We start from the raw sequence: 22,162 nt of genomic DNA, 5'->3' as shown, positions 1-22,162 counted from the left end.
GAAACACGACTGTGTTAAGATGGAACCCTCGAATCATTCCTATCAGGGAACAGATCTCAGGGGAAAAAATAAAATTATAATACCAGTGACACATTTTCATGTAAGTAGCAATGGCAACATGAACACACTATTACTGGGACTTTTTAGCATAATGGGAATGGGACAAACTTTTCATCTGTCATTAGAGCTCCTCACGCCGCTTTGCGTGGAGAAACTACCATATCGCCAGTTCCGCCACTTCGAAGAGGAGTGGAAAGGAACCAAAAAGTGAAGTGGTCCGATTGTTGCATGCTATAGTCCTTAAAGAGCAGGGACGCTTGCCAAAAATTTCATAAGAGTGCCAGAATTTCTAGTTACTCTCCTGAGTTCTGTAATAATTAAAGTAGATGGAATTCCACTCATACAACTACAGTATATGCTTTAGCTGTATGAAAGAATCATTTTGTTTTAGGTTAAGTACACTGCTGTTACAAATTTCAAGCAAATTAACGAAAACTCCTGTCATATTCTGTGAATCCCTGCTAAACAAAACTGCTAGAATCTATGAGATATTAATGTGGAGGCCTAATATTTTCTGTGAATGGGAGCCATCCCTGGTTTAATGAATGCACTAAGAAAGCAAAATGATTCTGCCAAAACAAGCGGCAGTGTATATATGTTTATGGTCCTAATTTTTTTTTTTTTTCATATATGGATTAAGTGGCTAAACCGGGTGAAGATTTTGTGACAATTAAAGTACACGCCCGCCTAAAAGTTTGGGATCACAGTGTACGACACCAATTTTCGTTTCGTTAATTTTTTTTGTTTAAATTATCTATGACATTGTAAAGTTTAATATAAAAAAAAACATCCTAGAAAGTATTTTAAGATTTTTATTAAACATTGAAAAATTTAAAGCAAAAATATTGAATGATTATTCTTTAACAACTATACTGATTTTTGATCAAAATATCCTCCGAAATTATCACTGCCTTACACAGACGTAGCGTGCTGGTGATTAATTTTATAATAGCATATTGACTATTATATGCTATAACATTCAAAGCGACCTACAAAGTTCCCCATACATTTTGTGAAGATGGGAAGACTTCACGGTCTAGATGATCCCATAAAAGATGTGTTAGGTTTAATCAAGCGATTGTAGTAGCCACACCATGATTTGCAAAACCCCTTCCTCTTGTTGTTTAGTTGCAAGAAAGCCCCTGCACAACTTAGAGCTGTGCTCCGGGTCATTGTCTTGTTATTATATAAAATTTTATCCCAAAAGTCGCAGTGCAGAGGATATTGTTATGTTCAAGAATGCTTTTATCACCTTCTTTTCTTAAATTTCCCAAAATTCTGTCAATATCACTCACTCCAAAAAAAACAGAAGCAACTTCAGCTATTGAAGGAATCACCATTTTGGTTGGCTATAAGCACAAAACAACGTGGCAACATTTTTTCTTCAGTTAATCGACTATCAGAGCTCCAAGTCATATGTTCATGGCATTAATTTCGACGAGCTCTGTGGTAGTTTGGAGTTAATAGGATACAAACCACTGACTTCCTTGCGTAGAGCCCACTTTAATTGAGCCGTCTTAACACGATGCTGACCTTGCCTGGCCAGCACTTCCTCTCACGAGACAGCAGTGCATGGCATATTAAGCCAACATGCCACTTACGCCTGCTACGGCCAGGCTTCAAGTCGTCGAACGGCCCATCATCTCAAAGAGTCATCTAAAAGACGATGACTTGCCGTCCTGGGTAGTAAACATGTGGCTATCCTACAGAGCATTAGCATTAGCATTAGTAGAGGCATTTGATGCAAGAAAGCAAGCTTATGCAGCATCAGCCAAAAAAAAAAAAAAAAACCCACTTCCACTTCACCCCTCTGTTCGTTCAAAATACCTCTCCAGCTGAGCCTTAAACTTATTTAGGCTATCAACCTCCACCACAAGGGATGGCAGTCTGTTCCACCAACCAACCACCCGCTGGCTAAAGGCAAATTTCCGCACGTCTATCCTACATCTGTCTTTCCTCAATTTGAATTTATGCCCTCTCAGGTGATTTTTCTGAGCTAGAGGAAGAATCCCATCAGCATTGAGCATGCTCAAACCATTCAAGGCTTTATACACCTCTATCAGATCACCTCGCTGGTGCCTAGTCTCCAGACACTGTAATTTGCAAAACTTAAGCCTTTCTTCGTAAGAGCACCCCTTTGTTCCATTCACTAATCTTGTTGCCCTTCTCTGTACTCGTTCCAGCAGCTCTACATCCTTCTTGAAATGAGGCCTCCAGACATGTATACAGTACTCTAGGTGTGGCCTGACCATTGCCTTATACAATGGAATAATCACCTCCTTATCCCTGCTGGAAAAATTCCTGTATATCATTGACAATACTCCATGAGCTACTCTTGCAGCCCGTCTGCACTGCTCAGAGAACTTCATATCTGCCTGCACAATCACCCCCAAGTCCCTTTCATTCTGTACCACTGTCAGTGTAGTACCACAGAGTTGATACGTTGCTCTGGGGTTGCTTTTTCCCATGTGTAGTACTTTACATTTGTCAATGTTAAACTTCATTTGCCACCTCTCAGCCCATCTGCTCAACCTTTCCAGATCCTGTTGCAGCAGCATAGTGTCAGTAGTGTCCTTGACAACCCTGCCAACCTTTGTATCATCTGCAAACTTGGACATTAAGCTTGATATACCATCATCAATATCATTTATAAATACAGAAAACAATAATGGACCCAACACTGAGCCCTGAGGGACTCCACTAATAACATTAGTCCACGATGAGAAGTGTCCATTGATTACCACTCTCTGTCTTCTCCCCCTCAACCACCCCTTTATCCATAGCAGCAATTTGCCTCCAATGTCACACTGCTCCACTTTGTGTAGCAGTCTTCCATGTGCAACAGTATCAAAAGCCTTTCTAAGATCCAAGTATATAATATCAAAGTTATTCCCTGCATCCAGTTCTTTTGTGACTGCATCAAAGTATCCAATCAAGTTGGTCAGGCAAGACTTCCCCTTAACAAAACCATGCTGTGTCTGAGCTATAACTGAAGTCTTGTCTAAATGATCCTGCAGTGCTTCTTTAACCAGTGCCTCCATTAATTTTCCTGGAACAGAAGTTAAACTCACAGGTCTATAATTACTTGTGTCAGCCTTTGATCCTCCTTTGTGAATTGGGGTCACATTTGCACATTTCCAGTCTATGGGTACCTCTCCTGAGTCCTTCCAAGATAAGTTCTTTGAATGCTTCCCATTTTGAATTTGCTGTTGGTAACATCATCAGTTGGTCCCACTGTATAGAATTTAAATACTGTCTCATAGACCGTATGAGACAGTATTTAAATACTTAAATACTGTCTCATAACCATAGACCAGTGCTTAGAAGAAATGACTCTTGCACTAGATGATGATTGTCCACATCATACAACGATATTCGGGTGGTATAGAGAATTCCAAAGGGGAAATTTCACTCTGGAGGATTCTGAGAGGCCGGGAAGGCCACGAACGTCAGTTACGGAGGAAAACGTTACTGCTGTGAGGAAAATGCTTGACGAAAACAGGCGAGTGACCTACCAACAGATAGAGGATACTTTGGGCCTAAATGCACCAGCAATTCGTTCGATTCTGCAAGATCATTTGCACGTGAAGAAACTTTGTTCTCTCTGGGTGCCGCTTCAACTGACTGAAGAGCAGATGACACGACGTGTGACTTGGTGCCGGGAGATGTTAAAAAAGTTTGATAAGGGACAATCTCGGTATGTGAACAACATCGTGACAGGTGACGAGACTTGGCTGTACTATTACGATCTGCCGACCAAGGCTCAAAACAAAGTTTGGGTCTTTGATGTTGACGACACACCCGTAATTGTCAGAAAATCCCGATCTGCAAAGAAGAAAATGATAGCTGTATTTTTCAAATCGAGTGGAATTGTGGAACGTGTCGTTTTGGACACGCAGAAGACAGTCACAGCTAAGTGGTATACTGAACAATGCCTGCCTAAAGTCATTGGATCTATGAAGAACCTGCGGCCAAAGTCAAGAATGGACACCTGGTACCTCCATCACGATAATGCTGCAGCTCACTGCGCCAAAGCCTGCACCGAATATTTGACACGACAGGACTGAAACTTCTCGAGCACCCTCCCTACAGTCCAGACCTTGCTCCCTGCGACTTTGCACTGTTCCCGCATGTGAAAATGAAGCTAAAAGGGAGGCGGTTTTCCAGTGATGAGGACCTTCTACGGGCTTGGGACAACGATTGTGCTTTACTCCCTAGTGAAACTTGGCAGAACTGGTTTAAAGATTGGTTTCGGAGGATGGAGAGGTGTATTGAATGTAGAGGAAATTACTTTGAAAAAATTAAATAAATGAAGCTCTATTGCAAAACTTTCCTAGTACCCTTTGTATATATATATATATATATATAATCTTTATTGTGTACAAAAGGATGTATACAATGTACCCTTCATGGCAGGAATGCCAGGGGCTGATATGGGTAGATATGATCAATTACGGGTAACCCTAATATAATAATAATTTAGTACATGCTAATAGCAGTATCGAAGATGTCTTGTAGCTCTTATTGTCTATTATGAAGTCGAGATCTCATCTACATCACTTAATAATGTCCTTATTTAGCCATATTTTGCATAACACTTGTCATCAGGAATCAATATGTCAATCAATCAATCAATGACTCCAGGGGCTCACATCTGGAGAGTATAGTCTTGTCACACCCTACGTCTTGTTGTCTCGATCTATAGTTTAATAGGCTAAAATAGGTTGGGCATTTGTTGTAGTGAATCAGCAACTTTGACCATATTGAGCCGTATATAATGTTTTCCCCTGGTGTGAGCCCCTGGGCAGTGGCGTAGCTACCATGTAGGCAGGCAAGGCAATTGCCTCCGGGCCCCTTGGGGCCCCGGTGTGTTTGGCTGTCTCCTTTTTTTTGCTATTTTCATTAATGAAGTAGGGTCCCGAACATGTTCTTTGCCTTCGGGCCCGAAAAAGGGTAGCTACGCCACTACCCCTGGGGTTAATTCATTACAATGAATTTTTTTTTTTTTCAGTCTATAATGTTTTTTTTGTTTTTTTTGATCTTGCTATATTAATTTTGCTACATTAATAGTAAACTCAAATTTTCTGTTTTTTTTTTTTCATTTTGCTACTTTTATTGAATGAAAAGGCGTGTAGCGAGAGCCGGCAATCCCGATTCCGAACTTTGTTCAAATATGTACAATATAGATTTTTTTTTTTTTTTTTTTATTAGTAAAATTTAATTTAGTCGTTCTGTTGGAACAATGACGTTTTGTATTCTATGGCAAATAAATAATACGAAGGTTTGTTTGCATCTTCGTCTTTTATAGACATTTGATTCTTCACATATGAAATGAATATCCTAGGAATGTTAATAGGTAGAGCATGGATGAAAGTTTCGAAAAATTAACTGGCACCGAAGAGTTAAGAGAAGGCGATATTGGATTTGATTTGCCGACGGTGTGTGGTAAACGAAGCTCAGGTAAATAAATTATATAATATAAGCAATACACACTGTATATTAGCCTCAAGTTAGAGAAAACTCGCAGATTTAGATAATGAACATCGAAAAATAATAAGTTAGGGTTGGGGGTTCATGAGCGAACCCCAACCTATTATTTTTTCGCACATAGTTCACTCTTCGGTTTATGAGCGGTAGAGAGGTTTATTACCGCACATAATGAGTTCACTCTTCGGTTTATGAGCTACCGCTCATAAACCGAAGAGTGAACTCATTATGTGCATTCCATAGTCGGTTTGCGTGCTTCACTGGACAAAAAAAAAAAAAAAAAAGTTTCCAAGATCAAAAATCCTTGCTAACCTAGCCCGAGACTGACTAATCCAGTCACTGTGTAAATAGCCCATAAACTTTTCTCGCGTCAGTGACGGGATTCGAACGCCTGCCTTCTTTTTATGCTGTAACAGCAGAGTTGTAACTAGGGTGAAGCAAGCGAGGAAGTTGGCCTGAGTGCATAGAGCAGCCAAGGCGCAAAATCGCAGGATATAAAAATAATATGCATGTATTTATTTATTGTTTTTTAACTTTCAAATACCACAAAGTGAGTGAGTGTAATACACAATTTTTATTATTTCATTACCAATTCATATTATTTATTGCATATCATATTATTCATTATTTATGTACTGTATTTAATAACAAACTATATTATTATATATTTATTCACTGTTAATTTATATAATTTAGTTGAGCATATGGGTAGCAGTCACCCCAGAGTAACATACCAACTGTGCAGTACTACACTCAGGGTAGGGGAATATGAAAAAGATCTGGGTTTAATTGTGCAGTCAGATATGAAGTTTTCTGAGCAGTGCAGACAAGCTGCAAGAGTAGCTCACGGTGTCTTGTCAGTGAGCCGACCAGGCTAGCCGAGTGGGTAAAGTACCTGCCCGGCAACCCAAAGGTCGCGGGTTCGATTCGCACCTCGGGCTTGGATCAAAGTACTGCAAAAACCTTGGGAGGTGCAATATGGCCACAGAAGCCGATGCGCCAACAACTACCAAATCAAAAAAAATCCTTGTCAGTGATATATAGAAATTTTTTGCTAGCAGGGATAAGGAGGTGATTACCCCCTTGTATAAGGCAATGGTCCGGCCACACCTTGAGTACTGCATACAGGTCTGGAGGCCTCATTTTAGGAAAGATGTTGCGCTACTAGAACAAGTACAGAGAAGGGCAATGAGATTAGTGAGTGGAACAAGGGGTTGCTGTTACGAAGATAGGCTTAACTTGTGCAGATTGCAGTGTCTGGAGACCAGGCACCTGCAATGTGATCTGATTGAGGTGTATAAGACCTCAAATGGGTTGAGCAAGCTCAGTGCTGATGGGATGCTTCCTCTTGCTCAGATTCTGCACTTGAGTGGGCATCAGGGACAGATTAAGGGTGAAATTGGCCCCCGGTCATATTTAAATTTGAAGTCCCTTTAATATATATACACTGAAAGGACAGAATTCATGGGGTTCCTGGGCAATGTGCCGCTGTCACCCTTCTCGGGTCTACACGGGTAGCACAGTGGTATCATCACTGTCCTTCCCACACTGGGTGGAAAAGACCTGGATTCGAATCCCATTGATAACAGAGGAACTTTAATGGGCTTTTTTCACTCCATGGCTAAGTTAGTCAGTCTCTGGCTTAGATAGCAAAGTTTTTCCTCCACAAATAGGTTTTTCATTTAGCAAAACAGAGAAATTGACAATAGAACACATGCAATTAACAGACATAAGATGCACAGCACAGTAGGTGAATTTAGTTATTTGAGTGGCCTAAAAATAATAGTTTTTCATCACCCCTCTTTCTAGTGAAAGAACCCCACCGCTTGGCAGGTACACTGCATCATTGCATTCACCTAGACAGTAATTCGGTGTCAGTGTGGATAAACATGAGTTAACCGACATTGAAAGAGGGATGACTTATTGGGTGCGTGACGCATGGATCACTCTATCGCAGAGGTTGTACAGAAAATGCACTATCCCCATTCAACAGTATCAAGAGTGTATCAGGAATACGCCATTTCCGGAATAACGTCTCATTGTGGACAGCGCTGTGGGTGGAAAAAGGTGGCAGTTGAACGTGGCTGTCAACTTCTGTCTCACATTCTTTCAGCCAAGAGGAGAGCAACAGTGGTACAAATCACCGCCAGCTTCAACAAGGTATGTGCCACAAACATCTCCACCAAGACCATTAGGCAATCTTTAGCCACAGTAGGTTATGGGAGCTGCTGACTCATCAGAGTCCCATTGCAAAAACCATGACACAGGACTCTACGCCTCAAGTGGACAAAAGAACATTGCTACTGAACCTTGGATGATTGGAGATGGGTCTCCTGGTCCGATGAGTCCCGTTTTCAATTATTTCAAGTGGATGGGAGGGTGCGTATCTGGCAGAAACCACACAAAGCTATTTACTTGTCATGTCAACAAGGAACTATTCAGGTAGGTGGACAGTTGGTAATGGTCTGGGGCACTAGCGTAGCTACCCTTTTTCGGGCCTGGAGGTAAAGAACACGTTCAGGCTCCTACTGAATTAATGAAAATTGCAAAAACAGGAGACAGCCAAAGACACCGGGCCACTAAAGGGCCCGGAGGCAATTGCCTTGCCTGCCTACATGGTTGTTACACCACTGGTCTGGGGCGTGTTCAACTGGCACACCTTGGAACCTCTGGTACATCTAGATGTAGCTCTGAAGGTCCAGGTTACGTGTCCATCCTTGTAGACCATCTGCATCCCTTCATGGTCATTATGCACCCACAGGGCAATCAGGTCTTCCAACAGGACAGTGTGCTTCCCCACAGAGCCATGGTGACCAGAAAATGGTTCTAAGAACATTCCACAGATTTTACCACCATGGAATGGCCTCCCCATTCACTGGACATGAACCCTGTGGAGCATCTTTAGGATGCTGTGGAAAGGTCCACTCGAGCTTTGAATTCTCCACCCAAGAATGAGACAGAATTATGGACAGCGGTGCAGCAAGCATGGATGGAAATACCTGTGGAACACTTTTATGAGCTAGTGGGCTCAGTGCCTTGCCATGTGACTGCCCTTATCCAGGCGAATACTACATAGGTTTGCAAAGGTAAAGAAAGCCTGCACGAGAAGCATGCAAAAGTTTAATGAAATTTACCGATAAAAGTACTTTGCCATAATGGCATTTGTATTGTTACTCGCTCAGTCAACAGACGGTGGGTATTATCGATCAGGAGTATGAATCCCACGGGAGACTGAAACCCTCCTGAAGTGGAGGGGGTAACCTGCCTTTTTTTTTTTTTTTTTTTTTGTAGAATCACTGGTGGACTAGTGGATAAATTGTTTATTAAAAAAAAAAAAAAAAAAAAAAAGGCAAAGGAAGTCCACACGAGAAACACGGCAAACTTCGAAAAAGTTTACCAGTGAAACTACGTTATGAACATTTTTGACGACGCCAGAACTTCCAATATGACTCTGTTCGTGATTCTAAAGAAAAAAGGTCAGGTTACCCCCTCCACTTTGGGAGGGTTTCAAGCTCCCGTAGGATTCTGGGGTGACTGCTACCCGCTGTCTGTTTACCAAGCGAGCAACAATACAAATGCCGTTATGGCAAACTACTTTTACCGGTAAATTTCATCGAACTTTTGCATGCTTCTCGTGCAGGCTTTCTTTACCTGAGCCCATAGGTTTTTAAAACAACTTGTTTTTACAGAGTTTTATTCATCCATACATTGATACATATTTTTTCCGTCATCTGTAAAAACTATTATTATTAGAATTTTTTATCAGTACTTTAAAAAATATTTACACTGAAAATGAGGCCCTTTTTCAGGTGAGGTTCCCTGCCATGGCTAGTTTGGCCATAGCATTAATGCGGCCCTGGGGACATAAATTCAAGTTGAGGAAGGATGGTTGTAGAGTGAATGTGCAGAAGTTTGCCTTTGGCCAGCGGGTAATTGATTGCTGGAATAAGCTTCCATCTGTTGTTGTGGAAGTTGACAGCTTTAATAAATTCAAGGCTGAACTAGACAAACGTTTGGTGAAACGGGAAGGGGTTTTTTTTGGCTGATGCTAAATGAGTTTGATTTCTTGCATCATATGCCTCTACCAATGCTAATGCTAATTTATAATATTTATGAGAGACGGTTGTTGGTGCCTCCGTAGCCAGGTGGGAAGGAGCAGCAGTGCTTAGTACACGCTTCTTGATGAGACCGGGGTTTGAGCCCGTCACCACCAAATACGGAGGATGCGGAAAGGTCAGGGTATGACCACTGCATATCCCGGAGCAATATGGCCTTAGTTGCTAATGCTCCTAAAAAAAAAAAAAAAAAAAAAGAGAGAGACGGTTGCAATTTTTTTTTTTTTTTTTCCCAGTGAATTTCTAGTTATTTTTAGGTCTAGTGTATTACAGTTTTGCTGCAATGCCTTGAACAGATTGATTACTGATATCACTGATGACTGTTCATTGAATGATAAGTCCCCATTGAAAGTTGCTAAGAGCAGTGAGGTGTGCGAGTTCTGTCTGTGTGACTCGAGGTAGTAGTTGGCTGGGAGCTACTATAGATGTTACTGTTGCCTTGATCATGTAGAATTTTTCCTTAAGAAAAATACAGTGGGTTGATATTAACCCCCTACTTCCTGTTGCTGCAGACTTCCAAGAAGCATTTCATGTTATGTTAAAAAAACCCTCCTTAAAAGCCCATCTGTGGTATAGGAAGTCTATGGAGGAGACAGTTGTATATTTTAAATCCCAAGAATGCCCACATTGGAGTGAGTGGAAGGGATTTGGTTTATCATTTCTTGATCACTCTGCCTTTACAGCCCACTGTAATCACTTCATTGTCTTGCTGTAGTGATAAGCAGTAACTGTGGTGCCATTGGGAAATTAGATTATTGGTAATGGCCATGTAAATCAAATGGAATGTTAACATCACTTTCTCTCTGCCGAGTATAAATGCTTTCTATGATCAGTAACAGATGAATCTTTTTTGTTGGGCATGAGAGTTGCAATGCTTGCTTTGCTGACTCATGCATTTAGTCTTTGAATAACAGTGATAGCACTCTTCTAATCTTGACTTGTTTCATTTTGACTTCAGCTGCCAGTGTACATCGAACACCAAACCAAATCAAAACGTTTCTAATCATTGTTGCAATGATTTGATCCAGAAAATCTTCACTCTCCTCATTATAGTGCACCAGATGTTCTGTTCACATAATACACTCACATATGCACCCATGTATAGCACATGCTATTCCTTACTCAAACATTTCACTACCAAGGGCATACAATTTGTAATAAAAAGTTGGGCCCTCAATATGATGTGGATGCTCAGGGTCAATCGTCATGTAACTGTGTGGGAGATTACTAGCAAAGCTAACATATTTGTGACCCTGCACCAGCTTATCAACTCAGCCAATGCCAGATTAAGGTACAGGCTAGCAAGGCCTTTGCCCAGGGTGCTATTCTTTAAGGGGTGCCAAAAACAGAAGAACAAGAGGCAGAAATATATATATCCTTAGTAGAGAGTGCCGAAAAATCATTCTGTCTGGGGGGGGGGGGAAGAAATACATTGGTCCAGCACTGCACCCAGCCAATATTTGTTTCATTGACAGCCTTTGTGTGCTTGACCAAGATGTGGCAGATCCTATGAAGGTTGCTATTTCTGTTTGAACTTCTCACATACCATCCATTCATCTACATTATGGCAATAAAACTGCAGTTTCTGCCTTTCATTGAGTTTCTGACGCCTATACCTACATTTTGATCATAGAAGGCATAATTGTCACTTCTTTAATTTTGCATTGTTTTCTGAATATTCCAATGGTTCATTTTCATTTCAATGAACTTTAGACATCAACTGATAGTATCCATGCATTCTCTGAGAAGCTGGCAAACATGGGTAAAAATTTCTTGCTAAAAGGCAAATATTTTGATTTACACCATAAGTCTTTTATGAAGAAAGTCAAAATCATTTCTTTTAAGAAAATTCATGATGAACTTGATGAAGTGGTAAACTCACAGGTGTTTTCCAGAAATCTTGTACCAATTTCAGTTTGTTTCGTGTGGGATTAAAAGAAGGGTATCCTCTTTGCTCACCACAGTTAAGTAATTAAATAAATTCATATTATTCAGATTCTTCCAGTAAATTTCTTGAACTAAAATTGATAGTAACTGGAAACTTTTTTTATTTTTTTGAATAGTCCTTATTAATAACTATATTTTTGTTTTTGCTATAGTTCTGACATACACAGTAGATGATGCAGTTAATTCAGTTGGATTTGGATGGTTCCAGATCAGGCTCCTAATTATTGCTGGAATAGTGTGGGTAAGGTATTCTTTGAATTACTGGTACTGAATATAATAGGATTATATATTCGTTACAAAGGGTATTAGAAAAATGATAAAAGCGGTAAATTACAGTTGCTAATTCAGAAAAGCAGCAATCATAGAAATACCTTTAGAAATACATGTAGAAAATACTTAATGTACAGAGAAATAGTGAGCCAGTAAATCAGATTGTCTTATAATGGGAGATTTTAACTTCCCAGATATAGACTGAATTTGTGGGTTCGTCACTCACACAATAGCAAGACTTTTGTGAATTTATTGGAGGATTGTTTTCTCCAGCAGCATGTTTGAGAGGCAACCAGAAGGAGTAATACTCTTGATCTGATTATCAGCAGTGATTATTCATGCATTAAGAATTTTCAGATAAAGGAACCACTGGGTGACAGTGATCACAATGTACTGATGTGGGAATTACTTAATGATGTAACTACCATCAAGACTAAAGGGAAGAGCTTTTGCTTTCATAAAGGTCTCAGACAGTGTTTAAATTCTTTACAGTGGGATCAACTGACGATGTTACCAACGTTGAATTCTAAATGGGAAACCTTCAGGGACTTAATTTTGGGAGTACTAGGCTTTTCATTCCAACTAAGAAATACTGTTCAAGGTTGCCTTTATGTATGTCAGATGAACTAATGAGGCTCGTGGCAGAAAAGAAAAATGTATGGGATGCATATAAAGTATCAGGTGACAGAAGCCTATGGCAGATATAAACTAGTCTGTAATCAAGTCACAAAAAGAGGTTAGGCAAGCGAAAACATACTACGAGAAATCTTCAGCAAGTATGCAAAGAAAAACAGCAAAAACTTCTTTACTTATGTAAACTCTAGAAAGAAGTGGATGAATCATATTGGTCCACTTGATATCTATGGTTTGACTGTCGATGATCCTGCTCAGATAGCTGACAAAATGAATGAGTATTTTCCATCTACATTTACACATGGGGAGTTATTTAGGGAGGGGAATGCCAAAGGTTTATCAAACTCTAACAAGGAGGTAAAAGATTTTGTAATCACTGAGAGCCAAGTGGAGAAGAAATTGTTGAAGTTAAACATAAGAAAATCACCTGGGATGGATGGATGGGATCTATCCAGTTATATTAAAAGAGGCAGCAAAAGAAGTAAGCAAACCTTTAGCCATAATTATGAGAGTACCCTTGTATTTAGGGAAGGTCCCCACAGACTCGAGATATGCAAATGTATCCCTTATGCACAAAAAGGATTCAAAGGGTGACACAAGTAATTACAGACCTGTTAGTTTAACTTATTTTCCGGGAAAAAGTATGGCATCACTGGTTAAAGAAGCATTGCAGGATCATCTAGACAAGGCTGCAGTTATAGTTCAGACACAGCATGGGTTTGTTAAGGGAAAGTCTTGTCAGATCAATTTGATAGGATACTACAATGTGTTCACAAAGGAACTAGACGTGAAAATTAATTTTGATATCATATACTTGGATTTCAGAAAAGCTTTTGATACTGTTGCACATGGAAGACTGCCATACAAATTCAAGCAGTATGGCATTAAGAGCAGGTTGCTGCTATGGATAAAATAATGATTGAGTGGGAGAAGACAGAGGGTAGCAATCAGTGGACACTGCTCTTGGTGGACCAATGTTATCAGTAGAATCTGCCAGGGTTCGGTGTTGGGTCCATTGTTGTTTTGTATATTTATCAGTGATATTGATGAAGGTATATCAGACTTAATGTCCAAGTTTGCTGATGATACAATGTTTTGCAGGGTTGTTAATGACAGTAATGACAGCACACTGCAACAGAATCTAGAAAAGTTGGGTAGATGGGCTGACAGATGACAACTGAAGTTTTATGTTGACAAATGCAAATTACTGCATGTGGGGAGCAGTAACTCCAGAGTAACTTACCAACTGTGCAGTGCTACACTCAGGGTAGTGGAGTGAAATGAAAAAGACCTGGGGGTAATTGTGCAGTCAGGTATGAAGTTTTCTGATCAGTGCAGACAGGCTTCCAGAGTAGGTCATGGGATCTTAGCAATGATATACAGGAATTTTGCTCGCAGGGTTAAGGAGATGATTATCCCTTTGTATAAGGCAATGGTAAGGATAGAGCTTGAGTATTGTATTGCCTACAGGTCTGGAAGTGCCTCGTTTTTGGAAGGATACAGAGCTACTGGAACGAGTACAGAGATTGGTGAGGGGAACAAAGGGTTGCCCTTACCAAGAACGAGTTAAGTTTTGCAACTTGCGGAGTCTGGATACTAGGCACCTGCTAGGTGATCTGATTGAGGTGTTTAAGGTCTTGAATGGTTTGAGCAAGCTCAGTGCTGATGAGATTCTACCTCTTGCTCAGATTGCACACCTGAAGGGTCATAAGTTCAAGTTGAGGAAAGAGTTGTAGAACAGCTGTGTGGAAATTTGTCTTTAGCCAGCGGGTGATTGATTGCTGGAACAAACGTCCATCGGTCGTTGTGGAAGTTTATAGCTTAAATAAATTCAAGGAAGAACTGGACAAACTTTTGGAGCGAATGGATGGGTGAAATGGGAAAGTTTTTTTTTTTTTGGCTGATGCTGTATTAGCTTGCTTTCTTGCATCATATGCCTCTACTAATGCTAATATTCTGAACATTTGCAACTCTGTTCTCATTTTGAGAGGTTGAACGATGCCAATTTCTTAGGTCATTGTGAACTTCCTCACACATATCTGTGATCCACTTATACCATTCTAACACACTGGTATGACTTAAAATTTTATCATCTTAAACAGTTTTTAACATTTCCTATGTTTCTGTTGCAGATTTTCCTGGTTTAAAGCAAAATTTGATATTTTCTTGTTGCTCCATTGCAAAATCATGACAGAATGCTACTAATGGAATTGGTTATTACTATCAACCTGTCAGCCTACAATCTCTGTACCATTGTCTGTTGGAGGAAGTTTGAACTACAAGATACCACTTCCGTTTATTTTCAAACTCATCGAACATTAGGGCAATAGCCCCAGTCCAGGAACTTTATTGTAACACCTCTTAAATCCACAATAAATGGTTTCTAAGATTTATAAAAGGCTCAAACTATCAGCTACTCCCCTCTACTAGAGGTGGAGCAGTTTAAAACGGTAATATTTATTTTAAGAAACATGACTTACCAATTAAAACTGTTCTAGGTCTTGAGTAATAGTCTCCTAAACAGTTACACAGCTCAGAGAATGTTATCTCTTTCAAATTTCCTGTTAAAAATGTTTGTGTGAGATTATTTTTAAGAAATCACCAAATTTAAAGGACAAAAGGAGACAAAAAGAATACATATATTTTCAGTTAACTCAAATAGTTTATGAATTTAACTTTTTTCGAAGGTAAGATATATCTTTATTTTATCATTTCTCTAACATATTATTGGATTGGATTTTATTCATGCTAATTTATATTATATAACTTGCTTGTCAGTTGAAAAAAAATTATATAATATAATTTACAGTATCTAGCTTTTATGACTTCTCTAACATGTTTCTTTTTTTTTAAAATTAGATGGCAGATTCTTTTGAAATAATAGTGCAGTCGCTTATTGGACCACATCTTGCATGCAGTTGGAACATTTCAGCATGGCAGAATTCTTTTATGACTGGTGTAAGAATATACAAATGTATACTAATTTTATTCTTCTGTATGTCTTTGTGGTAATTTATATTTATTATTTATTTATTTTATTTTTGTTTTTTTTCTCTTCTTGCCCTATCCAATCCAGCAAAAAATGGGCTTAGAAGTTGTGTATTTGGAATTGAGAGATAGTAGTAGTAGTGGCATGTGATGCAAGAAAGCAAGTGTATGAGCTTATGCAGCATCAGCTAAAAAAAAAAAAAAAAAAAAAAATCACACCATTCCCTCCAAATGCCTGTCCAGTTCCTCCTTAAATTTATTCAACCTATCAACTTCCACAATGACAGATGGAAGTTTGTTCCAGCAATTAACCACCCGCTGGCTAAAGGCAAATTTCCGCACATCTATTCTACATCTATCTTTTCTTAATTTGAGTTTATGTCCCCTTAGGTTCGTAATCTGAACAAGTGGAAGGATCCCATTAGAATTCAGCGTGCTCAACCCATTCAAGGCCTTATACACCTCAATCAGATCACCGCACAGGTGCCTAGTCTCCAGCCACTGCAATTTGCAGAACTTTAGCCTCTCTTGGTAAGAGGATCCCTTCATTCCCCTCACCAATCTTGTTGCCCTTCTCTGTACACGCTCAAGCAAATCGACATCCTTCCTAAAATGAGGCCTCCAGACCTGTACGCAGTACTCAAGGCGTGGCCTGACCATTGCCTTATACAGATGGACAATCACCTCCTTTTCCCTGCTAGCAAAATTCCTATATATCATTGACAAAACCCCATGACCTGCCCTGGCAGCCTGTCTGCATTGCTCAGAAAACTTCATATCTGCCTGCACAATTACCCCCAGGTCTTTTTCATTTTCTACCACCTTAAGTGTAGTACCACACAGTTGGTACTTTTCTCTCGGGTTACTTCTACCCATATGCAGTACTTTGCATTTGTCAAGGTTAAACTTCAGTTGCCACTTCTTAGCCCATCTGCCCAAATTATCTAGATCTTGTTGCAGTAGCACACTGCCATTACTGTCATTAACAACCCTGCTAACCTTTGTATCATCTGCAAACTTCGACACTAAGCCTGATATACCTTCATCAATATCATTGATAAATATACAAAACAACAGTGGACTCAACACTGAACCCTGTGGGACTCCACTAATAACATTAGTCCACGAAGAGCAGCACCCATTGATTACCACCCTCTGTCTTCACCCACTTAACCATCCTTTTATCCATTGTAGCAACTTACCCTTACTACCATTCTGCTCCAATTTGTACAATAGTCTTCCATGTGCAACAGTGTCAAAAGCTTTCCTGAAATCCAAATATATGATATCAAAATTATTTTTTGCATCCAGTTCCTTTGTAACCACATCATAATAACCTATCAAATTTGTCAGACAAGACTTTCCCTTAACAAACCCATGCTGTGTCTGAATTATTGCTGCAGTCTTGTCTAGATGATCCTGCAATGCATCTTTAACCAGTGACTCCATTATTTTACCCAGAACAGAAGTTAAACTAACTGGTCTGTAATTACTCGTGTTACCCTTTGATCCCCCTTTGTGAATTGGGGATACATTTGCACATCTCCAGTCTGTGGGAACCTCCCCTGAGTCCAAGCATGCTCTCATAATTATGGCTAAGGGTTTGCTTAGTTGCTTTGCTGCCTCCTTTAATATAACTGGATAGATCCCATCCACCCCAGGTGCTTTTCTTATGTTTAACTTCAACGATTTCTCCTCCACTTTGCTCTCAGTTATTACAAAATCATTAAGTACCCTGCTACAATTTGATAACCTTCTGCCATTTTCAAACCTTAATAATTTCTCACGTGTGAATGTAGATGCAAAATACTCATTCAGTTTGTTTGCTATCTGAGCAGGATCATCAATAGTCGAACCATCGATGTCAAGTAGTTTGGAGCTTTTGCCTTTCTTAGCTTTGTTGTGCTTTTTTCATTTATCAGTTATGTTATTGTTATTTGGTTTTTAGGAGCATTAGCAACTAAGGCCATATTGCTCCGGGATATGCGGTGGTCATTCCCTGACCTTTCCGCATTCTCCGTATTTGGTGGTGACGGGCTCGAACCCCGGTCTAATCAAGAAGCGTGTGCTATGCACTGCTGCTCCTTCCCACCTGGCTACGGAGGCGCCTCATTTATCAGTGGCTACAGTGGCTGTTGTAAATGATTTATAGAGACATGGTGAAGGGTATACAGGCAGCAGGGAAGCCCCATGGTTCCTGTCAGTAATTTATCAAACATTTCCATGAAGAGATAGAGAAGTCATAGTTATGAATAAAATTTCAAAATAATAAGTGCTACTAAGCTTTTTTCAAACATTTACTATTGTGTCTCCTTGTATTCTTAAATAGTGATAATTCTTGCTGTTCAAATAGGATTCTGAGAATGGGAACAGTTATTTAACACAAAAGAATGCTATCACGAAAGGGCCTGGTGTACTGGGGTCCATGGTTAAGAAAATACAGTATAATCCAGTGAATGTATTTAATAACACAATAAATACAATAATATACAGTAGAAGCTTTTGAGACTGTCGAGTCTCTTTATCAACTAATAGATTAAAATTTGAATACAACTGATATACAACTGATTATGTGGGCAGGGAGCTGAGAGTGAAGTCACGTTATTCATTCAAGCTGGTTTCGTATTGTTGTCGCACGGACATGTGCTGTTTTACTCGCGTTTGTCAAGGTGTAAAATGGTTTTCTCCAGGATGGGGTGCATTCTCATGCCTTTTCAGCGATTTATGGCCTTCGGATTGTTCAATATATTAAGTGACTCTAGCCATGCACGGTGGCGAAAGTGTTGTGAGTGGGCCATTATTTCGAAGTCATGTTTGGGATAGAGATTGTGGTTGGTGGCCCAAAAATGCTCCGCAACTGTGGACTGGTCAGTTTCGACAAGCCGGATTGCTCTGTCATGCTCCGTAAGGCGATCTTGAAGACATCTTGATGTCTCACCTATGTAGCAGCTGTCACATTCTCTGCATGTGATGCGGTAATTACATTGCTGTGTAAGAGAGCTGTGACAGGGGTCTTCACACTGGGGACAAGTGAACGTAGGTTTCTGCAGGGTAACTGTACGCATTTGATGTCGTAATTTCTGAGGATTTTTGAGATCAGACCTGACACGCCTGGATAGTAGGGAATGTAGGCGGATTGTATACTGTCTTGGTTCGGGGGTCTTGGGTGGGATGCGAGTTCTTGTACTTGTAATAGGCATCTGTCTAGCACACAGGATGGATATCCAGATTTGGTCAGGTCTGTCCTCACACGGGAAATCTCGTTGCATCTGATTGCATCAGTGCTGGAATGGCTCCAAGCCTTGGAGAATAGGGTGTGGGCAGTGCTGTTGAGATGACTGGGTGCATGGCCAGATCTGTAGTTTGTAAATTGTCCGCACCACATAGGTTTACTCTAGAGTTAAAAGTCAACGAGGCGCTCCCGTTCCTGGATGTCTTAGTGCAACGCGTAGGCCCACGTCTAGAGACTTGGGTATACCGTAAACCTATGTGGTGCGAACAGTTTACAAACTACAGATCTGGCCACGCACGCAGTCATCTCAACAGCACTGCCTGCACCCTATTCTCCAGGGCTTGGAGCCATTCCAGCACTGATGCAATCAGACGCAACGAGATTTCCCGTATGAGGACAGACCTGACCAAATGTGGATATCCATCCTGTGTGCTAGACAAATGCCTATTACAAGCACAAGAACTCGCATCCCACCCAAGACCCTCAAACCAAGACAGTATACAATCCGCCTACATTCCCTGCTATCCAGGCATATCAGGTCGGATCTCAAAAATTCTCAGAAATTACAACATCAAATGCGTACAGTTACCCTGCAGAAACCTATGTTCGCTTGTCTCTAGTGTGAAGACCCCTGTCACACCTCTCTTACGCAGCAGTGTAATATACCCCATCACCTGCAGAGAATGTGACAGCTGCTACATAGGTGAGACATCAAGACGTCTTCAAGATCGCCTTATGGAGCATGACAGAGCAATCCGGCTTGCCGAAACTGACCAGTCCGCAGTTGCGGAGCATTTTTGGGCCACCAACCACGATCTCGATCCCAAACGTGACTTCGAAATAATGGACCACTCACGACACTTTTGCCACCGCGCATGGCTAGAGTCACTTAATATATTGAACAATCTGAAGGCCATAAACCACTGCAAAGGCATGAGAATGCACCCCATCCTGGAGACAACCATTTTACACCTCGACAAACGCTGGAGTAAAACAGTGCATGTCTGTGCGACAACAATAGGAAACCAGCTTGAATGAATAATGTGACTTCACTCTCAGCTCACTGCACACATAACTATAACAGTTGTATTCAAATTTAAATCTGTTAGTTGATAAAGAGACTCAACAGTCTTGAAAGCTTCTAAAGTACAAATATGAATTGGTTTTTATCAGTGGATATTTCATTACGATACTATGAAGTTCATCTATGCATTCAAACAACAGTTTACTTGGATTATCTTGTTTCCCATTTCTTATTACATTTTCTGTTCAAATGTGAATTGTGGAGTGTTATAATGTGCTAAAAATAATTGGAATTGGTTTAAAATATATGAATTCATTTTGAAATTTTCTAGATAGTTCTGGTATGCATGACATCAGGATCTTTCATCTTTGGCATAATGGCAGATAAATTCACATTTTCTGTTCAAATGTGAATTGTGGAATGTTATAAAGTGCTAAAAATAACTGGAATTGGTTTAAAATATATGAATTCATTTTTTTGTAAAAATAATAAGAGAAGTTTACCTCAATATAGTACGTAGAACACTTCCGTATGATACTCTCCAGAAATTAAAACGAAAAAATCGAAAATCTTACAATAGTAATATCAAAAAATACGTTATTTCTGTCCCATATGTTGAACAATGGCACAAACAGCTTAACGGATTCTTTAAAGATACCAAATTTAAAATTGTGGCCAGGCCAATATGGAAATTACACACTGTACCGAACAATTGCTCAGTCCTTTCCTTGTTCACAACACAAATTAATGACCTGGTATGCAACATTTCTTGCGGTGATTGTGACTCGTCTTACCAAGGTTCAACGCATTTTCCTCTGAATATTCACGTTAAACAACATGCGGCCTCAGTTCGTGCTTCTCGTTCAGCAGTGTCAGAATTAGCCTTTCATGCTGTTAACGAAAAACATACTTTTTTATTTAACGTGGCCAAAATACTTAGTGTCCAACATAATTATATGCGACTATTAATTGTAGAAACCGTAGAAATTAAATTACACCAGAATTCCGTTACTGTTCGCCGGCCATATCTGATCTCAGATTCGTCGGCATGCGCGAAGACAAATAATCCCTATTTAAGTTTCATGCTCACCCCTATTCAGTAATTTTTATTCTTGTGATCACGACATACGGTCGAAAAGCATTGTCAGCTTCAGGAGGAAAATCGTTTTGCAATTTTTTCGTTAAATTTTTAAAATTAATTTTCTTAATTTTTAATTGTGTTTAATTATTTAATTATTTTAATCATTTGACTATATCGAGGTAAACTTCTCTTATTATTTTTACAAATATTGATATCAACGTAGAACATATTGAGCGTTACAGCTATGGTTCATACTATGAATTCATTTTGAAATTTTCTAGATAGTTTTGGCATGCATGACATCAGGATCTTTCATCTTTGGCATAATGGCAGATAAATTTGGAAGAAAGAAGGTAGGCTTTAGTACTGAATGTGTTTGTTATTAGTATCAGTAATTTATTATTAATTTACTTTATATGTTACCTATTCATGTTTTTTTTTGTTTTTTTTATGATTTTAGATTATTATTGCTGCCCTACTCCTTACCTTTCTATTCGGTGAATTATCTTCTCTTTCGCCTTCATTTGTCTGGTTTGTTCCTTTTCGTGGTATAGTTGGTTTTGCCCTTGGTGGTATAAATCAAGCGTACGTAGGATTTTTTTTTTTTAATCTAAAATATTTTATTTGTACATTTTTCTCATAAATAATTAAATCCTGAATGTTGTAATAATTAAAATTAAGTAAACTGCAAATATATGATGTCAGTAAGAAAGCATAAGTAGTGAATTGGAATATTCCTAATAAATTACGTTCTTTAATACAATTGTGTATACTTGTAGAGTGCAGTGCTTTGTTCAAAGGCACTTTTTGCACGCTTGTCTATTTATTTATATCGTAGTCTATAAGATCTTCCAGTTTGCTAAAGTAAGAGATATGTTTGTATTCAGTGGTAAATTTTTGAAGATTGAAGGGTGTACTTGATTAAAGGGTGTACTTGCTTCGGAAAAGTTCTTGCATGCCTTCTATTCTCTCATTTGCTTAGAAATTATGCAAATATAAGTAAACTCTTTCTGTGCCTGAATCATATTGGCCTGTGTCAAAGTATGTGGCCTTGCTTGGCATAGGCCAAGCAAACTCACAACTCTGGGGAACATTGAGGAGCCCATTTTCTGTATTAAGTAAGTATAATACAGCAATTGGTCCCTGATATTATATCACTTAATATAGCAATGGTATTAAGAGAAGCATTTGTTAGGAAAACTGTTGAGGTTGAAGGACAAGGCTCAGAGAGAGGATGTTATATATATTCAGTTATAATTAAAAAGTCTAAATGCAAGGTTATTTTAATGAAAGTGGGAATGTTAGTGGGAGTGTCTTAAAACTGT

The 22,162-nt window shown here is 39.4% G+C and overlaps 1 protein-coding gene across 1 annotated transcript in view; it reads left to right on the top strand.

Moving 5' to 3' along the window:
- The first annotated feature begins 5,380 nt into the window (after positions 1-5,380).
- The window catches only part of LOC150088737 (synaptic vesicle 2-related protein-like), a 91,672-nt gene continuing 74,890 nt past the window's right edge, over positions 5,381-22,162 (top strand). The window contains exons 1-5 of the mRNA XM_090370295.1: positions 5,381-5,520; positions 11,762-11,850; positions 15,372-15,470; positions 21,119-21,190; positions 21,298-21,422. Coding sequence (XP_090226421.1) covers positions 5,424-5,520; positions 11,762-11,850; positions 15,372-15,470; positions 21,119-21,190; positions 21,298-21,422 — 482 coding nt within the window. The 5' untranslated portion in view covers positions 5,381-5,423. The remainder of the gene's footprint in view (positions 5,521-11,761; positions 11,851-15,371; positions 15,471-21,118; positions 21,191-21,297; positions 21,423-22,162) is intronic.

This window comes from Mastigoproctus giganteus, chromosome 3, assembly GCF_048544385.1.
Source record: "Mastigoproctus giganteus isolate SK-2022 chromosome 3, ASM4854438v1, whole genome shotgun sequence".
Classification (NCBI taxonomy): domain Eukaryota; kingdom Metazoa; phylum Arthropoda; class Arachnida; order Uropygi; family Thelyphonidae; genus Mastigoproctus; species Mastigoproctus giganteus.
This window is presented reverse-complemented; position numbering and strand designations above follow the sequence as displayed.